General features: G+C 40.8%; 1 protein-coding gene and 2 long non-coding RNA genes across 4 annotated transcripts; 1 reads left to right on the top strand and 2 right to left on the bottom strand.

The window, feature by feature from the left end:
• Window positions 1-10,904: 10,904 nt before the first annotated feature.
• Window positions 10,905-12,685, bottom strand: LOC120060819. The gene is made up of 4 exons (XR_005478269.1): window positions 12,517-12,685; window positions 12,152-12,324; window positions 11,828-11,967; window positions 10,905-10,985 (listed from the first exon to the last, which is right to left on the bottom strand). It is a non-coding gene; the product is annotated as an uncharacterized LOC120060819 (long non-coding RNA).
• Window positions 12,686-12,737: 52 nt separating this feature from the next.
• Window positions 12,738-16,292, bottom strand: LOC120060671. The gene is made up of 3 exons (XR_005478256.1): window positions 16,187-16,292; window positions 13,018-13,107; window positions 12,738-12,842 (listed from the first exon to the last, which is right to left on the bottom strand). It is a non-coding gene; the product is annotated as an uncharacterized LOC120060671 (long non-coding RNA).
• Window positions 16,293-16,674: 382 nt separating this feature from the next.
• Window positions 16,675-22,156, top strand: LOC120060649 (SAP domain-containing ribonucleoprotein-like). 2 transcript variants are annotated; one of them, XM_039010037.1, is made up of 11 exons: window positions 16,675-16,722; window positions 18,577-18,676; window positions 18,968-19,017; window positions 19,200-19,264; window positions 19,387-19,438; window positions 19,542-19,615; window positions 19,707-19,747; window positions 19,947-19,969; window positions 20,082-20,153; window positions 20,314-20,391; window positions 21,991-22,156. In XM_039010037.1, the coding sequence occupies exons 1-11, from the start codon at window positions 16,690-16,692 to the stop codon at window positions 22,036-22,038; spliced, it is 636 nt and encodes a 211-aa protein (XP_038865965.1). In that variant the 5' UTR covers window positions 16,675-16,689; the 3' UTR covers window positions 22,039-22,156. The 2 variants fall into 2 exon arrangements, 1 of the variants encoding a protein (XP_038865965.1); XR_005478252.1 differs by lacking the exon at window positions 21,991-22,156 and having other exon boundaries at window positions 19,947-19,973.
• Window positions 22,157-27,083: the final 4,927 nt, after the last annotated feature.

Raw genomic sequence — 27,083 nt, 5'->3', positions numbered from 1 at the left:
GAAAAGGCAGGAGATGGTCACACTTTCGGTTGCAACCAAAGGAGGGGGCTCAGCTCTGACCTAGGTGACTGCTTATCCCAAAAGCTCTACAATCCCCTTCAATCCTATTCATGTGACTGTCAGCTGAGTGTGTACCATAACTTTACTACAGATTAGGGCTAAGGGAGAAGATTGTCTTTGACATAAGGACCAAAGAGGTCAAACTATTTATATTTAATTGCACTGATAAGCACAGACTATTTTCATAAATGCATATTTTTTTTTATTTGAATCAATAATCCCCCCCAAAAAGACAAATCAAAATGCTAAACCTGAGTTAGATTGAAGTCCGGTCATCCATACACAGCACCCTATAGCCAAAATCCCAAAATACAGATATCCCAGTTGGGGGAGACTGTAAAATGATTATCAAGGGTATGATTGTTAGAATAGGCTACTGTAATGTGCAATGATCCCACCATCGGTACATCTTACTGTAAAATCAAGAATTTACAGCCGCTGACTGATACTCTCTATATTGTTCGGAATTAATGCAAACTACCGATTGGTGACGAAGGAGACCCTTCTCTCTTGTGCTTTTGAACTATTTATTTAAAATCTCATGCGACTTGCACAATGTTGAAGGTTAGTGCATTGAATCTTCCTAGAGGCCCTATTACTGCAATGATGCTTCCCCATAAAATCAATGATGACAACAGAACTAATTCATATTTGTGCAATGTTTGCAAAGCATTTGGAGAATAAAATGGATAATAATCATTGAAAGGGTTTTAGTCCAGGACTAGGCTTAATCTGTGTCTGGGAAACTGACCCTTTGTCATGCACATAGTGCTGCACTGAGGAGCCACTGTCATAAGAGTGGCTAAAACAATGTTTTACAGGAAATGTAAAACTTGTAGTGTATTTTAGGTTTAAAAAGGCGTTTAAAGTTCGTAATTTCCACTTTGAAATATTAGACTTGATTCTCCCTTTCCCTCAAGAAAAATGTATCAACCCCTACAAACTTGTCCATTAATTATAATACACACAATAATTCACATTTCCTGTTGCTGCAGGATAATTTTCATGCTGTAGTAAACTGGCTTAAATTAAGATCCTACATCTGTACTTACTTGCTGCAGCAGATGAAAACAGTGCCAGCAACAACACTGCAAGGACTGTCCCCGTCTTCATTCTAAGTGTGCACGCTTCCTTTCCACATTAAATATGGAATATCCCTTTTCTTCTCCTCCAATGCAGGTCAGAACAAACTCACCAGACCATTGTGATTCCTGGCTTTATAAATTATTTAATCTCTGGCCTCACAGCAGTAGTACTAAACCCCTCCTACCCCACTGAAACTGTGGTCCCACCTCCCCAAAGGCAGTGGTGTAAAGTATTAAGTAGTACTTTCAAGTATTTTTACTTGAGTATTTTTTTTGGTTATCTGTACTTTACTATTTATATTTGTCAACTTTTACTTCACTATATTTCTAAAGAAAATAATATACTTTTTACTCAATTCATTTTCCCTGACACCCAAAAGTATTCGTTACATTTTGAATGCTTAGAAGGACAGGAACATTGTCTAATTCACACACTTGTCAAGAGAAAATCCGTGGTCATCCATACTGCCTCTGAACTAGTGGACTAAACACCTGCTTTGTTTGTAAATGGGTGTTGGAGCTTGCCCTTAACTATCCGGAAAATTTTTAAATTGTGCCGTCTGGTTTTCTTAATAAAGGAATTTGAAATGATTTATACTTTTACTTTTGATAAAGTATATTTTAGCAACTACATTTACTTTTGATCCTTAAGTATATTTCAAACCAAATACTTTTACTCAAGTAGTATTTTACTGGATGACTTTCACTTAAAAGTCATTTTCTATTAACGTATCTTTACTTTTACTCAAGTATGACAATTGGTTACTTTTTCCACCACTGCCCAAAGCCACTTGTGACATGTGGGGCTTTTCTAGAACAGTATAGCAGGGCTCATTTACATAAGGCACACAATGAAAAAGGGATTCAAATATATTTTACATACACATTTTGGTTGACCTGTGTAGAACATGTCTACAAGGTTTCAGAAGATACCTTAATATATGAGATGTTTAACTTGTCTGCTAACACATGATAATATCTGGGGAGTGATATGCATCAATCCAGTTGAAAAAGAAGACATGACTAAAACATAATACACCTGTTGTAATTATTTCCCATGAGGCTGTGCAGTCTTGGGACCCATGAAATTGTCTTTCTTCATCCTGGTCTCCATACTGTAGCCACATACACTCACCATTACCTACACATACTTACATACAGTATAAGTCCATTTAGATTCATATAGTATTTGTTACTGTGATAGATTATGGATGAGTGCAAGAACTTGTGAAATCATCAGTCTACATTCCCAAGGCTGTGGGGCTCTGTTAGTCTTAGGTTAGGATACCAAAGGTTCATGCTGCCTTGTGAATGAATTGTGATAGTAAATATGGGGCAATACTATGGTATGTACAGTAGATATGCACTTCTTATAGGCTACTGTATAATGAAGAGCTTTACAAAAGTAATAAATTATTATTATTATTGAAATTGCTGGAGTAGCGAGAATGTTTCAAACTTTCATTAAAATTGGGTAACTACATGTGAAAACTTATGTGCTCCCATCTTAAAATACCACCGGACCCATTGCATTGAGGCCAATTTGGACTCCATCCCAAAGACTACTGTCCCCAATGACTTAATTAAGAGATGTACCCTCAAATACTTTCAGCTCTATTCCAATGAGGATATTCAGTATTAAAATAGTCTAATAATCTGAGCAATAATGATAAAATCTTATCACACATAACAGTAGTAAGAACACTCGATGAGATATACAGTACCAGTCAAAAGTTTGGACACACCTACCCATTCAAGGGTTTTTCTTTATTTTTTACTATTTTCTACATTGTAGAATAATAGTGAAGACATCAAAACTATGAAATAACATATATGGAATAATGTAGTAACCAAAATAAACTTTGACAAATCAAAATTGAGATTCTTCAAAGTAGCCAACCTTTGCCTTGATATCAGCTTTGCCCACTATTGGCATTCTCTCAACCAGCTTCATGAGGAATGCTTTTCCAACAGTCTTGAAGGAGTTCCCACATATGCTGAGCACTTGTCAGCTGCTTTTCCTTCACTCTGCGGTGGAACTCATCCAAAACCATCTCAATTGGGTTGAGGACGGGTGATTGTGGAGGACAGGTCATCTTTTGCAGCACTCCACCACTCTGCTTGGTCAAATAGCCCTTACACAGCCTGGAGCTGTGTTTTGGCTCATTGTCCTGTTTAAAAACAAATTATAGTCCCACTAAGAGCAAACAAGATGGGATGGCATATCGCTACTGTGGTAGCCATGCAGGTTAGTGTGACTTGAATTCTAAATAAATCACAGACAGTGTCACCAGCAAAGCACCTCCACACCTCCTCCATGCTTCACAGTGGGAACCACACATGCGGAGAGCATCCATTCACCTACTCTGCGTCTCACAAAGACACAGCGGTCAGAAACCAAAAATCTCAAATTTGGACTGCAGACCAAAGGAAAGATTTCCATCGGTCTAATGTCCATTGCTCGTGTTCCTTGGCCCAAGCAAGTCTCTTATTATTGGTGTCTTTAGTAGTGGTTTCTTTGCAGCAATTCGACCATGAAGGCCTGATTCACGCAGTCTCCTCTGAACAGTTGATGTTGAAATGTGTCTGTTACTTGAACTCTGTGAAGCATTTGTTTGGGCTGCAATTTCTGAGGCTGGTAACTCTAATGAACTTTTCCTGTGCAGCAAAGGTAACTCTGGGTCTTCTTTTCCTGTGGCGGTCCTCATGAGAACCAGTTTCATCACAGCGCTTGATGGTTTTTGCGACTTCAGTTGAAGAAACTTAAAGTTCTTGACATTTTCCGTATTGACTGACCTTCTTGTCTTAAAGTAATGATGGACTGCCATTTTACCAAATAGGGCTATCTTCTGTATACCACCGCTACCATGTCACAAACTGATTGGCTCAAATGCATTAATAACCTCATTGGGATCGGTGCCCCCCCCCGCGGAACGGTTGAGCTAACGTAGGCTAATGTGATTAGCATGAGGTTGTCAGTAACAAAAACATTTCCCAGGACATAGACATATCTGATATGGGCAGAAAGCTTAAATTCGTGTTAATCTAACAGCACTGTCCAATTTACAGTAGCTATTACAGTAAAATAATACCATGCAATTGTTTGAGGAGAGTGCACAATTATCAACTTGAAAATGTATTAATAAACCAATTAGGCACATTTGGGCAGTCTTGATACAACATTTTAAACAGATGCAATGGTTCATTGGATCAGTCTAAAACTTTGCATATACACTGCTGCCATCTAGTGGCCAAAATCCTGGGCTGGAATAATACATTATGGCCTTTCTCTTGCATGTCAAAGATGATGGTACAAAAAAAATACTTACAAAAAAACATGCATTTTTCTTTAAGTATTATCTTTTACCAGATCTAATGTGTTATATTTTTTATTTCACCAGGTAGGCCATTTACAATTGCGACATGGCCAAGATAAAGCAAAGCAGTGTGACACAAACAACACAGAGTTACACATGGAATAAACAAACGTACAGTCAATAACACAATAGAGAAAAAAAGTCTATATACAGTGTGTGCAAATGGCGTGAGGAGGTAAGGCAATAAATAGGCCATAGTGGCAAAGTAATTAAAATTGAGCAATTTAACACTGGAGTGATAGATGTGCAAGTAGAAATACTGGTGTGCAAAAGAGCAAAAAAGTAAATAAAAACAGTATGGGGATGAGGTAGGTAGATTGGATGGGCTATTTACAGGTGGGCTGTGTACAGCTGCAGCGATCAGTTAGCTGATGTTGAAAGTTAGTGAGGGAGATATGTCTCCAACTTCCGCAATTTGTTCCAGTCAATGGCAGCAGAGAACTGGAAGGAAAGGCGGCCAAAGGAGATGTTGGCCTTGGGGATGACCAGTGAGATATATCTGCTGGAGCGCGTGCTACGGGTGGGTGTTGCTATGGTGACCAGTGAGCTGAGATAAGGAAGAGCTTTACCTAGCAAAGACTTAGATGACCTGGAGCCAGTGGGTCTGGCGATGAATATGTAGCGAGGGCCAGCCGACGAGAGCATACAGGTCGCAGTGGTGGGTGGTATATGGGGCTTTGATGAAAAAACGGATGGCACTGTCATAAACTGCATCCAGTTTGCTGAGTAGAGTGTTGGAGGCTATTTTGGAAATTACATCGCCGAAGTCGAGGATCGGTAGGATAGTCCGTTTTACGAGGGTATGTTTGGCGGCGTGAGTGAAGGAGGCTTTGTTGCAAAATAGGAAGCTGATTCTAGATGTAATTTTGGATTGGAGATGCTTAATGTGAGTCTGGAAGGAGAGTTCACAGTCTAGCCAGACACCTAGGTATTTGTAGTTGTCCACATATTCTAAGTCAAAACCGTCCAGAGTAGTGATGCTTGTCGGGCGGGCGGGTGCGGGCAGCGAACGGTTGAAAAGCATGCATTTGGTTTTACTAGCGTTTAAGAGCAGTTGGAGGCCACGGAGGGAGTGTTGTATGGCATTGGAGCTCGTTTGGAGGTTAGTTAACAGTGTCCAAAGAAGGGCCAGATGTATACAGAATGGTGTCGTCTGCGTAGAGGTGGATCAGGGAATCACCCGCAGCAAGACATTGTTGATATATACAGAGAAAAGAGTCGGCCCAAGAATTGAACCCTGTGATACCCCCATAGAGACTGCCAGAGGTCCAGACAACAGACAATTTAACACACTGAACTCTGTCTGAGAAGTAGTTGGTGAACCAGGTGAGGCAGTCATTTGAGAAACCAGGCTGTTGAGTCTGCCGATAAGAATACGGTGATTGACAGAGTTGAAAGCCTTGGCCAGGTCTATGAAGACGGCTGCACAGTACTGTCTTTTATCGATGGCGGTTATGATACCTTGAGCGTGGCTGAGGTCCAGCTCGAAAACCGGATTGCACAGCGGAGAAGGTACGGTGGGATTCGAAATGGTCAGTGATCTGTTTATTAACTTGGCTTTCGAAGACTTTAGAAAGGCAGGGCAGGATGGATATACAGTGGGGCAAAAAAGTATTTAGTCAGCCACCAATTGTGCAAGTTCTCCCAATTAAAAAGATGAGAGGCCTGTAATTTTCATCATGGGTACACTTCAACTATGACAGACAAAATGAGAAAAAAAATCCAGAAAATCACATTGTAGGATTTTTAATGAATTTATTTGCAAATTATGGTGGAAAATAAGTATTTGGTCAATAACAAAAGTTTATCTCAATACTTTGTTATATACCCTTTGTTGGCAATGACAGAGGTCAAACGTTTTCTGTAAGTCTTCACAAGGTTTTCACACACTGTTGCTGGTATTTTGGCCCATTCCTCCATGCAGATCTCCTCTAGAGCAGTGATGTTTTGGGGCTGTTGCTGGGCAACACGGACTTTCAACTCCCTCCAAAGATTTTGTATGGGGTTGAGATCTGGAGACTGGCTAGGCCACTCCAGGACCTTGAAATGCTTCTTACGAAGCCACTCCTTCGTTGCCCGGGTGGTGTGTTTGGGATCATTGTCATGCTGAAAGACCCAGCCACGTTTCATCTTCAATGCCCTTGCTGATGGTAGGCTTTGTTACTTTGGTCCCAGCTCTCTGCAGGTCATTCACTAGGTCCCCCCGTGTGGTTCTGGGATTTTTGCTCACCGTTCTTGTGATCATTTTGACCCCACGGGGTGAGATCTTGCGTGGAGCCCCAGATCGAGGGAGATTATCAGTGGTCTTGTATGTCTTCCATTTCCTAATAAATGCTCCCACAGTTGATTTCTTCAAACCAAGCTGCTTACCTATTGCAGATTCAGTCTTCCCAGCCTGGTGCAGGTCTACAGGTCTTTGTTTCTGGTGTCCTTTGACAGCTCTTTGGTCTTGGCCATAGTGGAGTTTGGAGTGTGACTGTTTGAGGTTGTGGACAGGTGTCTTTTATACTGATAACAAGTTCAAACAGGTGCCATTAATACAGGTAACGAGTGGAGGACAGAGGAGCCTCTTAAAGAAGAAGTTACAGGTCTGTGAGAGCCAGAAATCTTGCTTGTTTGTAGGTGACCAAATACTTATTTTCCACCATAATTTGCAATTAAATTCATTAAAAATCCTACAATGTGATTTTCTGGATTTTTTTTCTCATTTTGTCTGTCATAGTTGAAGTGTACCTATGATGAAAATTACAGGCCTCTCTCATCTTTTTAAGTGGGAGAACTTGAACAATTGGTGGCTGACTAAATACTTTTTTCCCCCACTGTAGGTCTATAACAGTTTGGGTCTAGAGTGTCACCCCCTTTGAAGAGGGGGATGACCGTGGCAGCTTTCCAATCTTTAGGGATCTCGGACAATACGAAAGAAAGGTTGAACAGACTGGTAATAGGGGTTGTAACAATGGCGGCGGATAATTTTAGAAAGAGAGGGTCCAGATTGTCTAGCCCAGCTGGTTTGTATGGGTCCAGGTTTTGCAGCTCTTTCAGAACATCTGCTATCTGGATTTGGGTGAAGCTGGGGATGCTTGGGCAAGTAGCTGCGGGGGGTGCGGAGCTGTTGGCTGGTGTTGGAGTAGCCAGGAGGAAAGCATGGCCAGCGTAGAGAAATGCTTATTGAAATTCTCGATTATCGTGGATTTATCGGTGATGACAGTGTTACCTAGCCTCAGTGCAGTGGGCAGCTGGGAGGAGGTGCTCTTATTCACCATGGACTTTACAGTGTCCCAAAACTTTTTGGAGTTAGAGCTACAGGATGCAAATTTCTGTTTGAAAAAGCTAGCCTTTGCTTTCCTGACTGACTGCGTGTATTGGTTCCTGGCTTTTTGGTTCCGGAAAGTTGCATATCACGGGGACTATTCGATGCTAGTGCAGTCCATATTCTCCTACATTAACTTCATATTTCCACAAACTTCAAAGTGTTTCCTTTCAAATGGAATCTAGAGTATGCATATCCTTGTTTCAGGTCCTGAGCTACAGGCAGTTAGATTTTTTTTTTTAAAGGGTCAGATCCTTAACAGGTTTTAAGAAATAAAAGTTAATTTATGGAATTTTTTAACAGGGCACACCTGTTAATTGAAATGTATTCCAGGTGACTATCTCATGAAGCTGGTTAAGAGAATGCCAAGAGTGTGCAAAGCTGTCATCAAGGCAAATGGTGGCTACTTTGAAGAATCTGAAATATAAAATATATTTTGATTTGTTTAACACTTTATTAGTTACTGCATGATTTCATATGTATTATTTCGTGGTTTTGATATCTTCACTATTATTCTACAATGTAGAAAATAGTAAAAATAAAGAAAAACCCTTGAATGAGTAGGTGTGTTCAAACTTTTGACTGGTATTGTAGGTCTAATTAGGTATAACACAGGAATATAGAATAAGTTGTACTAATTAGTGAATAGTTTCTGGGTCAACAGAACAATAAGTCATACAATGCTGCTAAGAGAAACTGCTTACAGGCAGGAAATATGGTAGGAATTTAAAGTTAATAAGGATTACTGGGGCGCTTGTGATTTAAATTAATCCGGATTTGTCCTCCCCTCTATTTGAAACTATAACAAACAGTGTTACGTTTTTTGTTAAATATTTTATGGTCAAATTGTGAGACTGTTCAAACTCCTTTTTGAACAATGTCACTATTCAGAGCAAAGCTATTTAAATTGATCTCTTAACTTTCGATTTATCATTCCTAATTTAACCCTCACATCTAAGAAAAACGAGACTGTAAATGCTTAGGTTTTTATTGTATTTCAAAGATCTTTAAAAAAAAGAAATGTATTCTTTAATAGGTCAAGCAATTTAAAATAATCTAAGCAAATGCTTCTATCATGCAAGTCCCTATTCAGTTATCACTCTCGCTGTCAGGAGAGGTCGTGGTGGCAGTTGAGTCCATTGGTGAATTGGCATGGGGTGTCATCCCACTCTGAGGCAAAGTGCTGGGCATCTCATCGTCAGACGACAGCGCAGCCAGGTGTACAGCGAATTCGCACTGCATTACCTCAACTTCCTCACGAACAGACAACATTATCTCTGCGGCGAGCAGGTTCACATCTGACTCCAGTAGGGGGGTGAGTGAAATGGCATTCTCAGTCAGCTGACAGGCCTGGTTTTTGCTCAGTTTTCTGGATAAACTTTTCAACATAAACATCACCATCTGCACATCTATCACTCCAGTGTTAATTTGCTAAATTGTAATTACTTTGCTACTATGGCCTATTTATTGCCTTACCTCCTCACGCCATTTGCACACACTGTATATAGACTTTCTATTTTGTTATTGACTGTACGTTTGTTTATTCCATGTGTAACTCTGTGTTGTTGTTTGTGTCGCACTGCTTTGCTTTATCTTGGCCAGGTCGCAGTTGTAAATGAGAACTTGTTCTCAACTAGCTTACCTGGTTAAATAAAGGTGAAATAAATAAATAAATGCTTCTAAAGTATGTACAACACGATAAACAATCAAATCAACAAATCAATTTAATCACCACCAATACAAACAAATACATCATCAATCAAATATAAATGAAAAAGCATCACACAGCAGACAAATGTTGAATACAACATTACACGGTATTTACAACATAAATATATAGGCTTACCTTTGGAGCTGGCTCTCCCAAGAGAAGTCTCTTCTTGATCTTGTCAACAAACTTTGTCTTGACTTCCTGGAAAACTTTCGGAATCAGCTGTGCTGCAGCAGACTCCCGTCAGGAGAACTCTTCTTCATCTGTAGCGTCTTCAGCCAAGGTGCGAGAGCTCTGTCCTGCACACTTTCAGGATATGTCCTTCAGCAATTTGTCTAGCATTTTCCTCTCAAAGTAATCATCCATTTGAAGATTAAACATTCAAAATTCAGGCATATTGGGTCAGTCTGTCTTTGAAGGGTTCTGTACTGAAGTGGTCCATAACGAGTCCATACAGGTTAGGAAGAGAAGCGCTTATGGTGGCTGCGTGGGCTTTCTTCACCTTGTGAATGAGAATTGGCCTTGAAACAACTTCTTCAGTATTGCTCCTTAAGTTCCTCCAGAACGTCAGTGATCAATGTTTTGAAGTAGAGGTTCAAGTCTTCTCCGTTGGCCATCCGCTCCTCTGGTTCTAGATTATTTGCTTTAGCGTTGGGTTTGATTGGGTTTCCCCCGCGGAGACTGCAGGCAGGTTCGTTGCAAGGATCGCCCGCTCGAGAGACACACTTCACCACGTCATAAGCGACTCTGGCACTCCGAACCCTTCATGCCGCTGGCTTAGACCCTGGAATCATCATTTTGACCTCATCACTGATCCGACTCCGCCAGCTGCTTCATGACAGGCTTGGAGCCCAAGTGGTCAAGGGTGACAGATTTTAGCTTTGCTCTGTCTGTGATGCCTCATCTCTCGATGGATTGGAGATCCTCAAAACAGATGCTTGCAGACCCTTCCTCTCCTTTCTTCTGTTTTTCCTGGCCTTTTTTCTTGTTGAGGGAACTCCTTGCTCGCTCTGGGAGGCCTTGGGAACCACGGGAGCCTTGGATCTAGGTTTCAGGGAACCGTCAGATGCAGCAGATACTAGTTCTCTCTTTGTTACTGTGTGAGAGTCAGGTGCCCCATCCTGTACCTGCTGTCTTTCTCAACACTTGGTTTGGATCTGCAGGGCAGTGGAGACAGAAGATCCTGGCATGGTCTCCTCTGTATCATGGGTGGCTCTTCCTTAGATGAGTTCCCTATTACAAACACACACAATACTAAATTGGATGTAATTTAGCATTCACTTTGCTATGAACATGCCAATATGCAGGCACCAAACAATACTCAGAAATATCCTTCATAATTCAATTATGATTACTTAGTGGTGAAACTGACTTGCCTGACAGAGAAACTGTTTTCTTCACAGTTTTGGTGTGAGCAGCTAGGCGAGCGAGCTGGACAGGAGCTATAATAAAAAATAAATGAAAAGATGATTACAGCAAAAGACATTCAACTGTATGTTGCATTTCACATAGTGATTTAAATATTTGTACCTGTAGCTAGGTTTCCATCCAATTGGCAACAGATTTTCATATTAACAATATGAGCATTTTCCCACCAGACATGTTTTCCATCAAATTGACTTGTTCCAGATATCTGTGCGTGATGATGTAAAAATACCTTTTGCGGTGAAATTCCCATGTACCGAATAAAAAAACAAGTTATTTTCATAGCATTTTTAGCTCTATTGATGGTTTTCTCAAAGAATAATGTCAAGTTATTTAGCGAGTGTGCCCAGTATTGGCACCGGCGCTCTAGTCGACAGCGTTATCTGCTTGAGCGCATGTTGGCTAGAGCGCATGTACAGCCAACATGAGATGATTTTTATGGACAGAAAAAATATTTTAAATTTGACAAACGGCAGCCAAGCATCGATTATTTATAGGAGCATCAAATAGAGGTGCAGTGGTCGAAGGCACTGCATCGCAGTGCTGCAGCGTCACTACAACCTGTGATTCGATCCCCATCAAATGTGCCAACTTGTCACAACTGGTCGTGACTGGGAGTCCCATAGGACTGTGCACAATTGGCCCAGCGTCGTCCGGATTGGGGGAGGGTTTGGCCAGGGGGGCTTTACTTGGCTCATCGTGCTCTAGCGACTCCTTGTGGCAGGCCGGGCACCTGCAGGCTGATTTCAGTCGTCAGTTGAACGGTGTTTCCTCTGACACATTTGTGCAGCTGGTTTCCGGGTTAAGCTTGGTTGGATGGAAACCTGGTAAGTGTGATGAATTCAAATAAAATCCTTACCTGGTTTTCCAGATATTTCTTCCAATAGATCATTTGGTTTAATAGTAGCCTCTCTCAACCTCTCAAACTCCTGGAGGTTTTTCAATTCCTCTTCCATTTTCCTCATCTGAATGGCCTGCTTTTGTTCCATGACGCATTTTCTGTGAAGAGCATAATACAACAATATACAGAGTAAAACAATAGCAGTGAAATATACCTTCAAATGTGTCAACTTAGCACCTACAAAAATGTAGGTAAAACCATTTCTTAATTTACTGACCTATTCAAACTTCAATAATTTTTTGGTTTAGTTTGTGAAGTATGAAGAGTGTGTGATATCATTACCTTTCTGTTGCGCTTTTCTTTGGCCTCCTTCAGGTGCCTGGCCTTGTTCACATCATGCTTTACATTATTTTGAATGAGTTTCAGCCTGGATCGCTCCTTAGAAACCCAATACTCCTCAAACTCTCTCTGGGTCATACAATGCAGTTTGCAGGCCATCTTTGTGTCCCCTGACCCTATTAATACATTCAACAGATCAGTCATGTACTTGACATTTCTAACACAGAGTAGGCATAACTCTACTATAAAGCTATAGAATTGTTGTCTCTATCGTAATGATATGCAGTAACATGCAGTTCGTCATTACTACCACTAGGCGTCAGCACTCACATTTGTATAAAGTGCATTTACATGCACTTCTTGCCTACCTGGAACCAATGGTTGACTGCAGATGCTTCATGTTCCGAGCTCCTTCTTCCAGTAAGTACTCTCTCATATCTTCCAGTATAACATCCTTAGGGATATGGCCTTCTTCCCGTAACTGTGGTCCCGTGTGGCTCAGTTGGTAGAGCATGGCGCTTGCAACGCCAGGGTTGTGGGTTCAATTCCCACGGGGGGGACCAGGGTTCAATTCCCACGGGGGGACCAGGATGAATATGTATGAACTTTCCAATTTGTAAGTCGCTCTGGATAAGAGCGTCTGCTAAATGACTTAAATGTAATGTAACTGAACCATTCTCAGCATCTGTTCCTTCTGAAATACGATAAAGGACATTTTCGTACAGTTTAGATACTTATCAACCTAAGATATGCAGTACATGTTACAGTAACATTGTTATAAGAGTGATGAGTGAGCGTTTCACATTTTCATGTGTGATCTCAACATGTGCTCTTTACAAATTTCAGAAACAGTCAAACTACCCACATACCATCTTCTTGCTGTAGGTTTTGTCATGGTTTGTCTTGACCGTATCCAGGTACTGTTTGTATGTGTTATACTCCTTCAATGAGCATACAACCTTGAGAAGAGAGAGAATCAAAAGGTATCCTCCTATAATACTATTTCCTGGAGTTAACGATCAGTTAAGTTTACAGTCTCCTCCTACACTGGTCAGAAACAACAAGATTAACTTTTTAAAAACTTACGTTGTCATCTTCAGTGATTAAGTTTTGCGTCTTCAAATCGCCATGATTTTCCTTCTGATGGTAGTATTTATTGAGATTTGTGTCATGCAGACTATTGTACGTGGGCCTCATAACGTGACAGTTTGGGTCATTTAGGTTGAAATCAGACATAGGCTGATACAATTGAGGGAATCAGGATAACAATGGTAAAAAATGATCTACATTCTACTACATACTTCTACCATGCTACTGCAACATTCTACTCAATCCTGTTTAAAATGTCCATTCGGCTTACCTTTTTACCCAGGTTGGCTCTTGACATTGTAAAGGCAACCCCAGGTAGGAATGGAAGCCTTGTCATTGTAGACAATCTGCTGCTCACTGACGGCTTTGTCTTTCTCATGATCTGAGGAGGCTTCCCTTTCGGTAGACGAGGTTGCTCCCCTGGTTGGGAGGTATCTGACTCCTAGGCTCTGAGGCCTTTTCCTAAAAACAGCAGGGATGTATTTCATACAAACTCACCTGTGATAGTCCACCCAACATGTCATCATAGGTCGAAGCACAATGAACTACCGTGGCAATAGATTGAGTACCAGTCTGTTTGTGCTTTTGGTCATGTTCGCCTGCTCAGACGTTGCTTAAGCATGCCAGATCTTATAATGCCTGGATAGGTATTTTACATATCAGCTAACCACATCATATGTTACTAGCGGCACCCCGCCCTATGGGCAGTAAATCATTGGATCTGATTCATTTGATTCAATGCAATTCAATCTTTGAAAAGCATATTTATTTATGCTTATTAAATAAGCCATTGTCAACTTCCCATCTATGGTTATTTTTGCTCACTGTCAATTGTGCACGGTCACCCTATTTTTACAAATGTTTGATTTCCTGCAGTGGCCAGTGGAATGTAAGAGGACGACAATAAAAAAAAAAAAAATAAATAAAAAAAAATCGGTACAAAATTAAGAGAGCATTGTCAACAGACCTTTGTCAACATTGTCAAGAACCTGCCTGGGTAAAAAGGTAAGGAGGGAGTGCACAAAACATTAGGAACACCTGCTCTTTCCATGACAGACTGAAGGTGAATCCAGGTCAAAACTATTATCCCTTATTGAGGTCACCTGTCAAATCCACTTCAATCAGTGTAGATGAAGGGGAGAAGACAGGTTAAAGAAGGATTTTTAAGCCTTGAGAGATGGATTGTGTATGTGTGCCATTCAGAGGGTGAATGGGCAAGACAAAAGATTGAAGTGCCTTTGAATTGGGTATGCTAGTAGGTGCCAGGTGCAACGCTGCTGGGTTTTTCACGCTCAACAGTTTCCCGTGTGTATCAAGAATGGTCCACCACGCAAAGGACATCCAGCCAACTTGACACAACTGTGGGAAGCATTGGAGTCAACATTGGCCAGCATCCATGTGGGACACCTTGTAGAGTTCATATATTAGGAAGATGTTCCTAATGTTTTGTGCACTCCGTGTACATTTAAACAGGATAAAGTAGAATGTTGCAGTATAATATTGATTTTCAAACTCTCCTTTTCCCAGTCTGTAATCCCCATATGTCCAAAAGCTGACCACCCTCATTCTCGTTCCCAAGAACTCTAAGGCTACCTGCCACAATGATCACCACCCTGTAGCACTCACATCTATAATCATGAAGTGTTTTGAAAGGCTGGTTATGGCACACATCAACTCCATCATCCCAGACCCACTCCAATTTGCTTTATTGTTCCCCACAATGAAATCTGTGGATCCGTCTCCGTCCGTTAGTAAGTTTGTTCGTACATTACACTGATTGGCCAGATAGTGGCGCTATAAGAAGATTGAAAATAAACACTTTGAAAGGTCACTCCCCTCACCACGTTTGACTTAAAGTCATGAAATTCAGTACATTGGTTCCGTGTGAGGAACCTATTTGCCTCAGTTGACCCATATAGAGATAGATAGAGGAGTCATGTTTATATTTGTGATATTATAGCGTCTGTGACAGCATGGGCAGCACCATTGAGGCTTAAACTGAGGAATTCCCACCCAGGTGACTACTTTAAAAATGTCTGAAGCCTGGTGGAAGCCCTGAATTAAGCAGCTAATTAAGCCCCGCTAAAATACCCTTTTGTCCACTAGAGGCGTCTATAATTCTCTATGGGAAACCCTACGGTCCGCCATGATGGATTTTCTGCCATTTATAATTTGGTGAAAAACACTTAAAACGCTACTCTTCTTGCACCGAATGAACTATCTGCACGGAACATGATACGTGGCATCAATGGACAAAGGTCTCTCGACGCAATATTTTCCAAACTAGTACCTAAAACAAAATGGCTGATATTGGCCAATAAACATTCATATGGGCGTGGTCTGGCACATAAATGCATATGAAATCAATTAATGACATTCATATTGTCACAACATTTGGTACACATGTTGTAAACACAGTCAAGACTCAACATATGCAAGAGCATTCAAATCGACCTCAGGGCAGCGTTATAACGGGCACGTTTATATCTCTTGATCTGTTTGATGTGTGGCAGTGGCAGTGAACTAATTGACCTTGAACTGTCATCAGCATGCCACAAGACTGTGTTAACGCACTGAATGCCTAGGCTCTCAGGGAACTAACACAAGTCTCGGGCAACTCATCACACAAAAATAGTTCACTGAACTACCTCAGCTGCACTTTTTTGGTTAGCTACCCCCACACAACATTTTGCTCTGCCCAAAGTAGACCTCATGCACAAATTATTTTTGGTGGCCTGATTCACCTACTGTTTTGGTTCAGACTTCATAGTATTGGTGTAAGAAATAGCAGTTTTAACTTAAATTACAAAATACGTTCACAGTTGTTAACAAGTTTAATTAGACTGTCAGAAAATAGTTAAATGCAAAGCATGGCAGGAATGAGAAATATGCCTACGAACATGACTACGTATCAAAAATACATGCGTCATAATGCAGTAGAATACTTACCTTGTTCAAAAACTGGGAACTCGCGAAAAATTATATTTGAACGGTCATCCAACTCCGAATTCAAACTCGGGAACTCAGGCCTCTTTCTGGACTCGAGAGCTTCGACTTTCCGACCTGAAAATCCCTGACGTCATGATTTGTATTTTTCCAAAGGTCCCAGTTATTTTGAACGCGGCAACAGTACCGTCTGTAACACAATGTATTGCCATATTCGAAATTCGATTGATTATATCACATGCCCAACTGTATTGAATGTCCCTTCTAAATCTGATCATTGTTGAATGGCTGCCTATCAATAAAGATTTTCTACATAAAATACTTTTCTGGGCTATACTTTTCATTGATGTGTCAACACAAGTCACAAAAGTTTTTACACCAAAAAATTATAGACAATAAAATGCATGCAACCCATCTATTAGCACAGCAGATGGCAATGCACCAATTATAGCGAAGAGATAAAGGGTGTCGATTTCCGATTGGAGAAACAGATTCAGCAAAGCAAGATGGCTGAAATTGGGGCGCTCCAGAAACTTAAGGTTGCTAACACGTTTTATCGAAGTTTAAAACGTCTTATACCGCTATTATATTTTTGGAAGATTAATTATCGTATGTTGTCAGTTATCTTTACTTTGTAAATCAGGATCTTGCACGCTGCAGATCCCTGGACACCTACAGCCGCAGTTAGCTAATTGATGTTAACGGACGGGAAGTGAAATAATCCATGCTTGCTGCACGTAGTTAGCTAGGCATTTTGAGGTTTGAGATGGCGAAACTGACTGGTACCCAGGCTACGCGGATAACATTCCACTCCGTGTGATATGACACAGATGTTTAGCATGACAGAAGAGGAATGATAGCTAAAAAGAATGGTGCCCAGACTAGTATCCACACTTGTTGAATTTATTTAGTCTGGCTTCGTTATCTCAGTGAGGGCCAAAGTGATCAACTACTGCTGTGAAGTTAGCAACGAACGGACAGCATCGGCGCATGCGCGACCACGAATGAATGAATTTGTATGGTATTGTTAGGTCTAAATTAGCTTTGTTGGGCGCATTGTTTCCGTTGCACTGTTTCACGGCAAACAGTAGCTAACTGCGGCTGTAAAATGTTTCACAATGCAACGGAAACACAGCGCCCGACAAAGCCAATATCATTGCCGCCACGCAAAAAAAATATGGCACATGAAAAAATATTTCTGCTAGGGTGCACTTTGACGATGCTAGAACAGGCCACATTTCTTCTGCAAACAGAAATTAATTTATAAAATCCAACAATCCCATAGTAGAATAGTTTATATATTTACTAAGTCAGCTAGTGTGCTATGCGAGATAAATATTCCTTGTGGGGCATTCAATGAGTGCCATAGGGAAGGAAGGACATTTTACATTTAAGTCATTTAGCAGACGCTCTTATCCAGAGCGACTTACATTTTTAACCTTTTTTTTTATTTAACTAGGCAAGTCAGTTAAGAACAAACTCTTATTTTCAATGACGGCCTAGGAACAGTGGGTTAACTGCCTTGTTCAGGGGCAGAACGACAGATTTGTACCTTGTCAGCTCGGGGATTTGAACTTGCAACCTTTCGGTTACTAGCCCAACGCTCTAACCACTAGGCTACCCTGCCGCCCGAAGGAAACATGCATTCTGAGTTACCCTAAAAGGTTGGCCTACATTATATTCACTTTTTATGTAAGTTTTTTGCGACCTAAAGTTAATCAATAGGATAATAACTAGTTAAAAGATAACATTTGGGATCTGGCTAATGATTAGCCCAATAGTGTAAATGCAGATAGGCAACCCCATGCTTCAGTATATTTGCAATTTGCTTCATCAGTTGGGCTACAGGTGATAATGTTTATTGCTACTAGCATACTGATAATATGGACCATATTAGCATAGGCTATTTACATTCTTATAATTTTTTTAACAAGGCAAGTCAGTTAAGAACAAATTCTTATTTACAATGACGGCCTACACTGACCAAACCCAGACGACACTGGGCCAATTGTGCGCTGCCCTATGGGACTCCCAATCACGTCCGGTTGTGATACAGCCTGGATTCGAACCAGCCCACGACGTAAAAATGATTTTATCACATTTTAACAATGTTATTGGGCTCATTTCTGGAGTTGGATATTATATTTTAGATGGTGTCAGCATACTTTTACTTTAAATCAGTTGTGAGTAGAATGTCCTTTTAAAGAAGTCAGCAGAACTGCGCTTCTCAGTCCTGATACATACAAAGTCTAGGAGGGAACCCCCAACGATATTTTCCCTGCTACACATTTTTTCCAGGGGAAACACTGTTGGGTAGTACCATTTGAATTGCAATAACTGCAATTTAGTAGGAATTTGTAATCTAATCAGCAATCCACACTTCTGTCCTACAGCTTGCTGAGCTGAAGCATGAGTGTGAAGCCAGGGGTCTGGATGTGAAGGGCAACAAAGTGGAACTGATCACACGACTACAGGTTCATCTAGAGGAGCATGGTGAGCATGCAATAATGGATGGACTAAATACGTATTGGGTCAGGTTCCCAGACATGGGTAAAACCTAGTGCTGGCCTAAAAATATTCTCCATTTAGCATACTTTTTGGTCCTGGAGTAAGGACTAGGCTTCACCGGTGTCAGTAAAACTGGCCCATGGAGTGGGAAGTGTGATAACTTGCTGATTTCTAAAAGGTGTGAGCAATATGGCAAGAATTCCACCCAGCCTATGAATGGGCAAAGTGACGCATATGCTTAAATGTATACTTATTTTTTTATAATATTTTTAACAGAGGATGACATGGGCCTAAATGAAGATGATGTTCTGGGAGAAGAGCCAGAGGTAAGCCTGGTTTTAAAACGGTATGGCAGCAATGGCACTTCATGTATGGATTAGGTGAGTACCACCATGTCCAGTATATAGTCACTTTGTACATGCTGCAATTGCTTAGGTGAAATATGACATGAAAATAATTGTAGGAACATTTCTTGATGATGCTTTGTGCTTTTGAAAATGTCCTGAAGTACCTCTCGAAAGATGCGGATGCCGTCACTGGGGATAACGACGAGAAACCAGTAGCGGTGTCTGAGTACGTTTTTCATTTTATGTTAACACGCATTGAAGACAAACATTTTCTTTCCATGATTTTTCTGACAATCTGATGCCCCTGATTTATTGAAATATGTAAAGTGTGATTTGAATGTTTTTCAGGAAGGCTGAAAAGAAAGTGGTAAAAATCACACCTCCAGTGTCTGTGGATGAGGTAATGGGATGCTTGTTGCACTCTTTTACCAGTCATGACGGGTCTTCGATGCAATGATGGTTTGCTAACCTTATTATGAACATATTTTTAATCACGTATTCAGAGGTTACAGAAAAGAGCAGACCGCTTCAATGTCCCTGCCTCAGCTGACAGCAAGAAGGCCATACGTGCTGCCCGGTCAGTACCCAACCATTCTTACAAATTATAGAATAACTATCGTATCTATGAAACTATATATTAAAGTTGATTAAATATGTCTTGTGTTCAGGTTTGGTTTGCCCGCTGCTGCACCTCCAACTTCCACCACAGGTCGGTCTCAATCTTCCAGTCATTTACTGTTCTCATGTTGAGTTTTTAATGTTATTTTTCCGAGAACCATAACCTGCAGTCAGTTTACTAAACAAGCTTGAAGAACATAATTTATCACAAGTAATGGTAGGAAAACTGTTCTCCTGCATTGGCTCTCTGGTTTTAATCAGTTTTTTTTTCTCTTTTCTTTCTATCATAGGTGTTACTGTGAATAAATCCACTGCAAGTAATCCACATATGATGAGCAGTCAACTCTCCTCATTTCATTAATGTGACCATTACTGTGACTCAGAAGATTTCATGAAGTATTTCTCTCACTCTATGTTCTGAGTAGCCAGTCAGCGTTGAACAGCTAAAAAAGCGAGCTGAACGATTTGGCGGGAACGTTTCTTCAGTCTCCAAGAAGGTGAGCTCATAGGGATGGGCCAGTTTCTAGATTAGACTATAAGGCATCCTGAAAGTTGAAAGAAATGCTGAATTGAAACCTAGAGGTTATACTTAAGCATTTTTGATTAGGCTAAGCCACCTCCATGTTATAGATTTAAGACCATATTTGTGTGTTCCAGGTTGAGGAAGATGAGAAGCTGAAGAAGCGGAAAGAAAGATTTGGGATCCTCACTGGTGCTGTTGCAACTGACGTTGAGGTTTTCAGATTCTATTTATTATTGATACCGGTACAGCTCATTCAAAGTATTTAGACCCCTTGACTTTTTCCACATTTTGTTACGTTACAGCCTTATTCTAAAAGGGATTAAATAAATAAAAATCCTCAATCTACGCAATACCCCATAATGACAAAGCGGAAACAGGTTTCTAGAAATGTATTTAAATTAAAAAACAGATACCTTATTTACATAAGTATTCAGACCCTTTGCTATGAGTCTTGAAATTGAGCTCAGGTGCATCCTTTTTCCATTGATCATCCTTGAGATGTTTCTACAACTTTATTGGAGTCTACCTGTGGTAAATTAAATTGATTGGACATGATTTGGAAAGGCACACTTGTAGTCAGAGCAAAAACCAAGCCATGAGGTCGAAGGAATTGTCTGTAGAGCTCCAAGACAGGATTATGTCACGGCACAGATCTGGGAAAGGGTACCAAAACATTTTTGCTGGTCCCCAAGAACACAATGGCCTCCATCATTCTTAAATGGAATAAGTTTGGAACCACCAAGACTTTTGCTTGGGTGGCCAGCTCTAGCAAAACTGAGCAATTGGGGGAGAAGGGCCTTGGTCAGGGTGGTGACCAAGAACCCGATAGTCACTCTAACAGAGCTCCAGAGTTCCTCTGTGGAGATGGGAGAACCTTCCAGAAGGACAACCATCTCTGCAGCACTCCAGAAATCAGGCCTCCTCAGTAAAAGGCACATGACAGCCCACTTGGAGTTTGCCAAAAGGCACCTAAAGGACTCTCAGACCATGATAAACAAGATTCTTTGGTCTGATGAAACCAAGATTGAACTCTTTGGCCTGAATGCCAAGTGTCACGTCTGGAGGAAACCTGGCACCATCCCTATGGTGACGCGTGGTGGCAGCATCATGCTGTGGATGTTTTTCAGGTGGCCGGGACTGGGAGACTAGTCAGGATCGAGGGAAAGATGAACGGAGCAAAGTTTGTTCTTAACTGACGTGCCTAGTTAATTTAAAGTACAGAGATCCTTGATGAAAGCCTGCTCCAGAGTGCTCAGACTGGGGTGAAGGTTCACCTTCCAACAGGACAACAACCCTAAGCACACAGCCAACACAACGCAGGAGTGGCTTCGGTACAAGTCTCTGAATGTCCTTGAGTGGCCCAGCCAGAGCCCGGACTTGAACCTGATCGAACATCTCTGGAGATACCTTAAAATAGCTGTGCGGCGACGTTCCCCATCCAACTTGACAGCTTGAGAGGATCTGCAAAGAAGGTGAGAAACTCCCCAAATACAGGTGTGCCAAGCTTGTAGTGTCATACCCAAGAAGACTTGAGGCTGTAATTGCTGCCAAAGGTATAGCAACCAAGTACTGAGTAAAGGCTCTGAATACTTGTGTAAATGTGATATTTCAGTATTGTGTGTAGATTGAGAGGGGGGGGGGGGTAATTTAATCAATTTTAGAATAAGCCTGTAACGTAACAATATGTGGAAAGTCAAGGGGTCTGAATACTTTCTGAATGCACTTTATATATTACAGATTTCTTTCCTATTTTGTAATATTTTATTCCATAAAGAGATTAAATCAAATGTTTGTTTACTATTTTTCCTCAGGCAAAGAAACAGAAGCGTTCTGAACGATTTGGAAATGTGACAGTGTAATTTGGTATTTCTAAGTGATGTTTTATGCTTTGTTTTTTTTTGTGTGTTGCAAACATAACTGAAATGTACTGTATATAGCTTGTCAAGTTGTATTACATTTGGTCATTAAAGTAGTTTTCAATTATTTTCTAGAGTTGCTGTTTATTCTGTCCATGGGTTTGCTATTTGATTTATTGTCCAGTTGTACCAAGTGGAGTACATGGCCTGGTAGCAGGGAACCCTCTTCACTGGGTCCCCCAGATAATGGCCTGACAAGTGCACAACATGCTGGACTATTCTTACACTGCCAGGCCTGTGAGCTGACAAGTCAGGGCATTGTTTCACTATTTAGTATAAATATAGGAAGTGAGAGAAGAAAAGAGGACGTTTGAACATTGGGTCAATGCCACAATTTTGTAGCATTATAGATGCGCTCACCTGGTCTGAGTGCACAGCACATACAGAATGTCCAACCCACTCCCCAGTGGGAGTCCTGCCTAGTTATGTGAAATCCTTAGAATGGAGCTTTTATTTAAATTGACTGATTTATTTATATGAACGGTAACTCATTAAAATCTTTGAAATTGATGCGTTTTTATATATTTTTCAGTATATTTACTCCGCCCATAACTTTTGGACTCACCTGGGAGTGCTATAATCATTGAGTCACTTAGTTTTACACTTATGTCTACATTTGGTCAGTCCAAATTTGCTTTTTAATTCTGTCATGGACATAATTGTATTTCCTATTACCAACTAATTACGATTTGCCTCTAGATTTCCATGTGGACCAATTTATTGAACACTGCCCTATTCCATCTGGACCAGAGGAATACCTACAGTTGAAGTCGGACGTTTACATACACCTTAGCCAAATACATTAACTCAGTTTTTCACAATTCCTGACAATCTTAGTAAAAATTCCCTGTCTTAGGTCAATTAGGATCACCACTTATTTTAAGAATGTGAAATGTCAGAATATAATTATTTCAGCCTTTATTTCTTTCATCACATTCCCAGTGGGTCAGAAGTTTACATACACTCAGTATTTGGTAGCATTGCCTTTATATTTAACTTGGGTCAAATGTTTTGGCTAGCCTTCCACAAGCTTCCCACAATAAGTTGGGAGAATTTTGTCCCATTCCTCCTGACAGAACTGGTGTAACTGAGTCAGATTTGTATGCCTCCTTGCTCGCACACACTTTCAGTTCTGCCCACAAATTTTCTATAGGATTGAGGTCAGGGCTTTGTGATGGCCAATCCAATACCTTGACTTTGCTGTCCTTAAGCCATTTTTACACAACTTTGGAAGTATGCTTGGTGTCATTGTCCATTTGGAAGACCCATTTGCGACCAAGCTTTAACTTCCTGACTATCTTGATATTGCTTCAATATATCCACATCATTTTCCTCATGATGCCATCTATTTTGTGAAGTGCACCAGACCCAACTGCAACAAAGCACCCCCACAACATGATGCTGCCATCCCCGTGCTTCATGGTTGAGATGGTGTTCTTCGGCTTGCAAGCCTCCCCCTTTTTCCTTCAAACATAACGATGGTCATTATGGCCAAACAGTTTTATTTTTGTTTAGTCAGACCAGAGGACATTTCTCAAAAACGTATGATATTTGTCCCCATGTGCAGTTGCAATCCATTGCCTGGCTTTTTTTATGGTGGTTTTGGAGCAGTGGCTTCTTCCTTGCTGAGCGGCCTTTCAGGTTATGTCGATATAGGACTCGTTTTACTGTGGATATAGATACTTTTGTACCTGTTTCCTCCAGCATCAAGGTCCTTTGCTGATGTTCTGGGATTTATTTGCACTTTTCGCACCTAAGTACGTTCATCTCTAGGAGACAGAACGCGTCTCCATCCTGAGCGATATTACAGCTGCGTGGTCGCATGGTGTTTTTACTTGCATACTATTGTTTGTACAGATGAACATGGAACCTTCAGGCGTTTGGAAATTGCTCCCAAGGATGAACCAGACTTGTGGAGGTCTACACATTTTTTTTCTGAGGCCTTGGCTGATTTCTTTTGATTTTCCCACGATGTCAAGCAAAGAGGCACTGATGTTGAAGGTAGGCCTTGAAATACATCCACAGGTGCACCTCCAATTGACTCAAATTATGTAAATTAGCCTGTCAGAAGCTTCTAAAGCATGACATAATTTTCTGGAATATTCCAAGCTGTTTAAAGGCACAGTCAACTTACTGTATGTAAACGTCTGACCCACTGGAATTGTGATACAATGAATTATAAGTGAAATAATCTGTAAACAATTGTTGGAAAGATTACTTGTGTCATGCACAAAGATGTCCTAACCGACTTTCCAAAACTAGTTTGTTAACAAGAAATTTGTGGAGTGGTTGAAAAACGAGTTTTAATGACTCCAACCTAAGTGTATGTAAACTTCCGACTTCAACTGTATGTAAGAATGCTGTTCATTGACTACAGCTCAACATTTAACACCATAGTACCCTCCAAACTTGTCATTAAGCTCGTGACCCTGGGTCTTGACCACGCCGTGTGCAACTGGGTCCTGGACTTTCTGATGAGCCGCCCCCAGGTGGTGAGGGTAAGAAACAACATCTCCACCCCGCTGATCCTCAACACTGGGGCCCCACAAGGGTGCGTTCTCAGCCTTCTCCTGTGCTCCTGTTCACCCATGACTGCGTGGCCATGCACGCCTCCAACTCAATCATTAAGTTTGCAAATGACACTACAATGGTAGGCTTGATTACCAACAATGACGAGTCGGCCTACAGGGAGGAGATGAGGGCCCTCGGAGTGTGGTGTCAGGAAAATAACCTCACTCAACGTCAACAAAACAAAGGAGATGATCGTGGACTTAAGGAAACAGCAGAGGGAGCACCCTCCCATCCACATCGACGGGACAGTAGTGGAGAAGGTGGAAAGTTTTAAGTTCCTCGGCGTATACATCACGGACAAACTGAAATGGTCCACCCACACAGACAGCATGGTGAAGGCGCAATAGCGCCTCTTCAACCTCAGGAGGCTGAAGGAATTTGTCTTAACACCTTAAACACTCACAAACTTTTACAGATGCAGTCTGTAAACGCATCACCGGGGGCAAACTACCTGCCCTCCAGGACACCTACAGCACCCGATGTCACAGGAAGGCTGTTAAAGGAATTTAATTCCTATGTTTATCAACCAATTCAATTAAAACACTCTGCCCATACATATGAATTTGTAAGATACTTATCAGCATAAAATGGACAGAAACCAGACTTAAAATCAATCAATCAATAGCGTTTATTCTCGAGAGTACTGATCATAATGCATTTTACATCAGGTTATATAATAAGATGATGTCATAGGTTTTAACGTCCATCCTCCTCTCGGATACAATGGCAGTATAGTTAGCGTTCTCATTACTGTCTGCCACCTGTTAAACTATCTGCAACCAACCCAAGGTCTTTCCCCTCCCTGGGTAGATACATCATTCAAGCCTGTCTGAAGATAAACCCATTCTTTCTAACAAGGAACATATTACACTCAGCATTATGATTATAATAAGTTTCATTCATACAGTAACATCTAAGTCAAATGTATACATATTTTAGTCATTTATTCATAAAAATACCATAACAAAGGCCAAAAAGATCATCAAGGACAACCACCCGAGCCACTGTCTGTTCACCCCGCTATCATCCAGAAGGTGAGGTCAGTACAGGTGCATCAAAGCTGGGACCGAGAAACTGAAAAACAGCTTCTATCTCAAGGCCATCAGACTGTTAAACAGCCATCACTAACATAAAGAGGCTGCTGTCAACATACAGACTCAAATCTCTTGCCACTTTAATACATTTAATAAATGGATTTAATAAAGGTATCACTAGTCACTTTAAATAACGCCACTTTAAAAATGTCTACATATCCTACATAACTCATCGCCTATGTATTTACTGTACTCTATACCATCTACTGCATCTTGCCTATGCCGCAGGGCATGGCTCATCCATATATTTATATGTACATGTTCTTATTCATCCGTTTACATTTGTGTGTATAAGGTCATCGTTGTGAATGTTAGATTACTTGTTAGATATTACTGCACTGTCGGAACTAGAAGCACAAGCATTTCGCTACACTCGCATTAACATCTGCTAACCATGTGTATGTGACCAATAGGATTTGATTTTAATTTTGAAAAGCTATCCAAGGATTGTTCCATAGGAGTGTTTTTTTAAGGGAGTGATATGTGTTGTAGAATCTGTTTTCATTTTCATCCAAATTGTTAGTGTTCTTAACTTTTACTTTTTTATGTTCTTAGCTCCATCCTTTGAAAACAGACATGTGAAAAGATTATTGGTTTGAGCATGCGCATCTTCAACATTGTTCCTCTTTAGTGCATTTAACAATATGTCACAAGTAAAAGTTGATACAATTCTAAGTCTGGAAGGTTAAAACCACCCTCAGACTTAGAGACATGTAAAACTTTATTTAGTCTTGAGTTTTATTTGCCCATAAAAAAGTCTTATGGCCAAGTATACTTTTTTAAAGAATGTCTTTGGTGGGGTAATAGGCATTACCGAAAATAAACTTTGGGACCCCATGCCTTTCTAAAGTGGTTTATTGTACCTGTAAGATTTATGGGAAGATTATTCCATTTAATTAGATCTGCTTTCATGTTGAGTAATAGGACAAAGTTATCTTCAACATAGACTTTGGGCAATCTAAAAGTTAAAGGAATCTGATTACTTGGTGTGTCATCATGGTGGTGTCCGACTTGTGGTCAGGCTCGATGGAAGGAGATGGACCAAACTAATTTACATGCATACTTTGGGGTTCTTATCCTTGCTGGTGTTTTCAGATCCAATGGGGAATCCACAGAATCCCTGTGGGATGCAGATAACTTTTCCGTGCAACAATGTCTCTGGGAAAACTTCCACATTATTTCCAGGATTATCCGCTTTGATAACTGGGACACCAGACCAGCTTGGCGGCAGAGACACAAGCTAGCTGCAATCAGGTCAGTGGGTGGACTGCCTTCCCCTGTTTAACAACCCTGGGCCTAACGTTACTGTTGTTGAGCAGCTTA

Source organism: Salvelinus namaycush, chromosome 16 (genome assembly GCF_016432855.1).
Source record: "Salvelinus namaycush isolate Seneca chromosome 16, SaNama_1.0, whole genome shotgun sequence".
Classification (NCBI taxonomy): Eukaryota; Metazoa; Chordata; class Actinopteri; order Salmoniformes; family Salmonidae; genus Salvelinus; species Salvelinus namaycush.
Note: the sequence above shows the minus strand (reverse complement) of the source record. Positions and strands in the feature narration are given on the sequence as shown.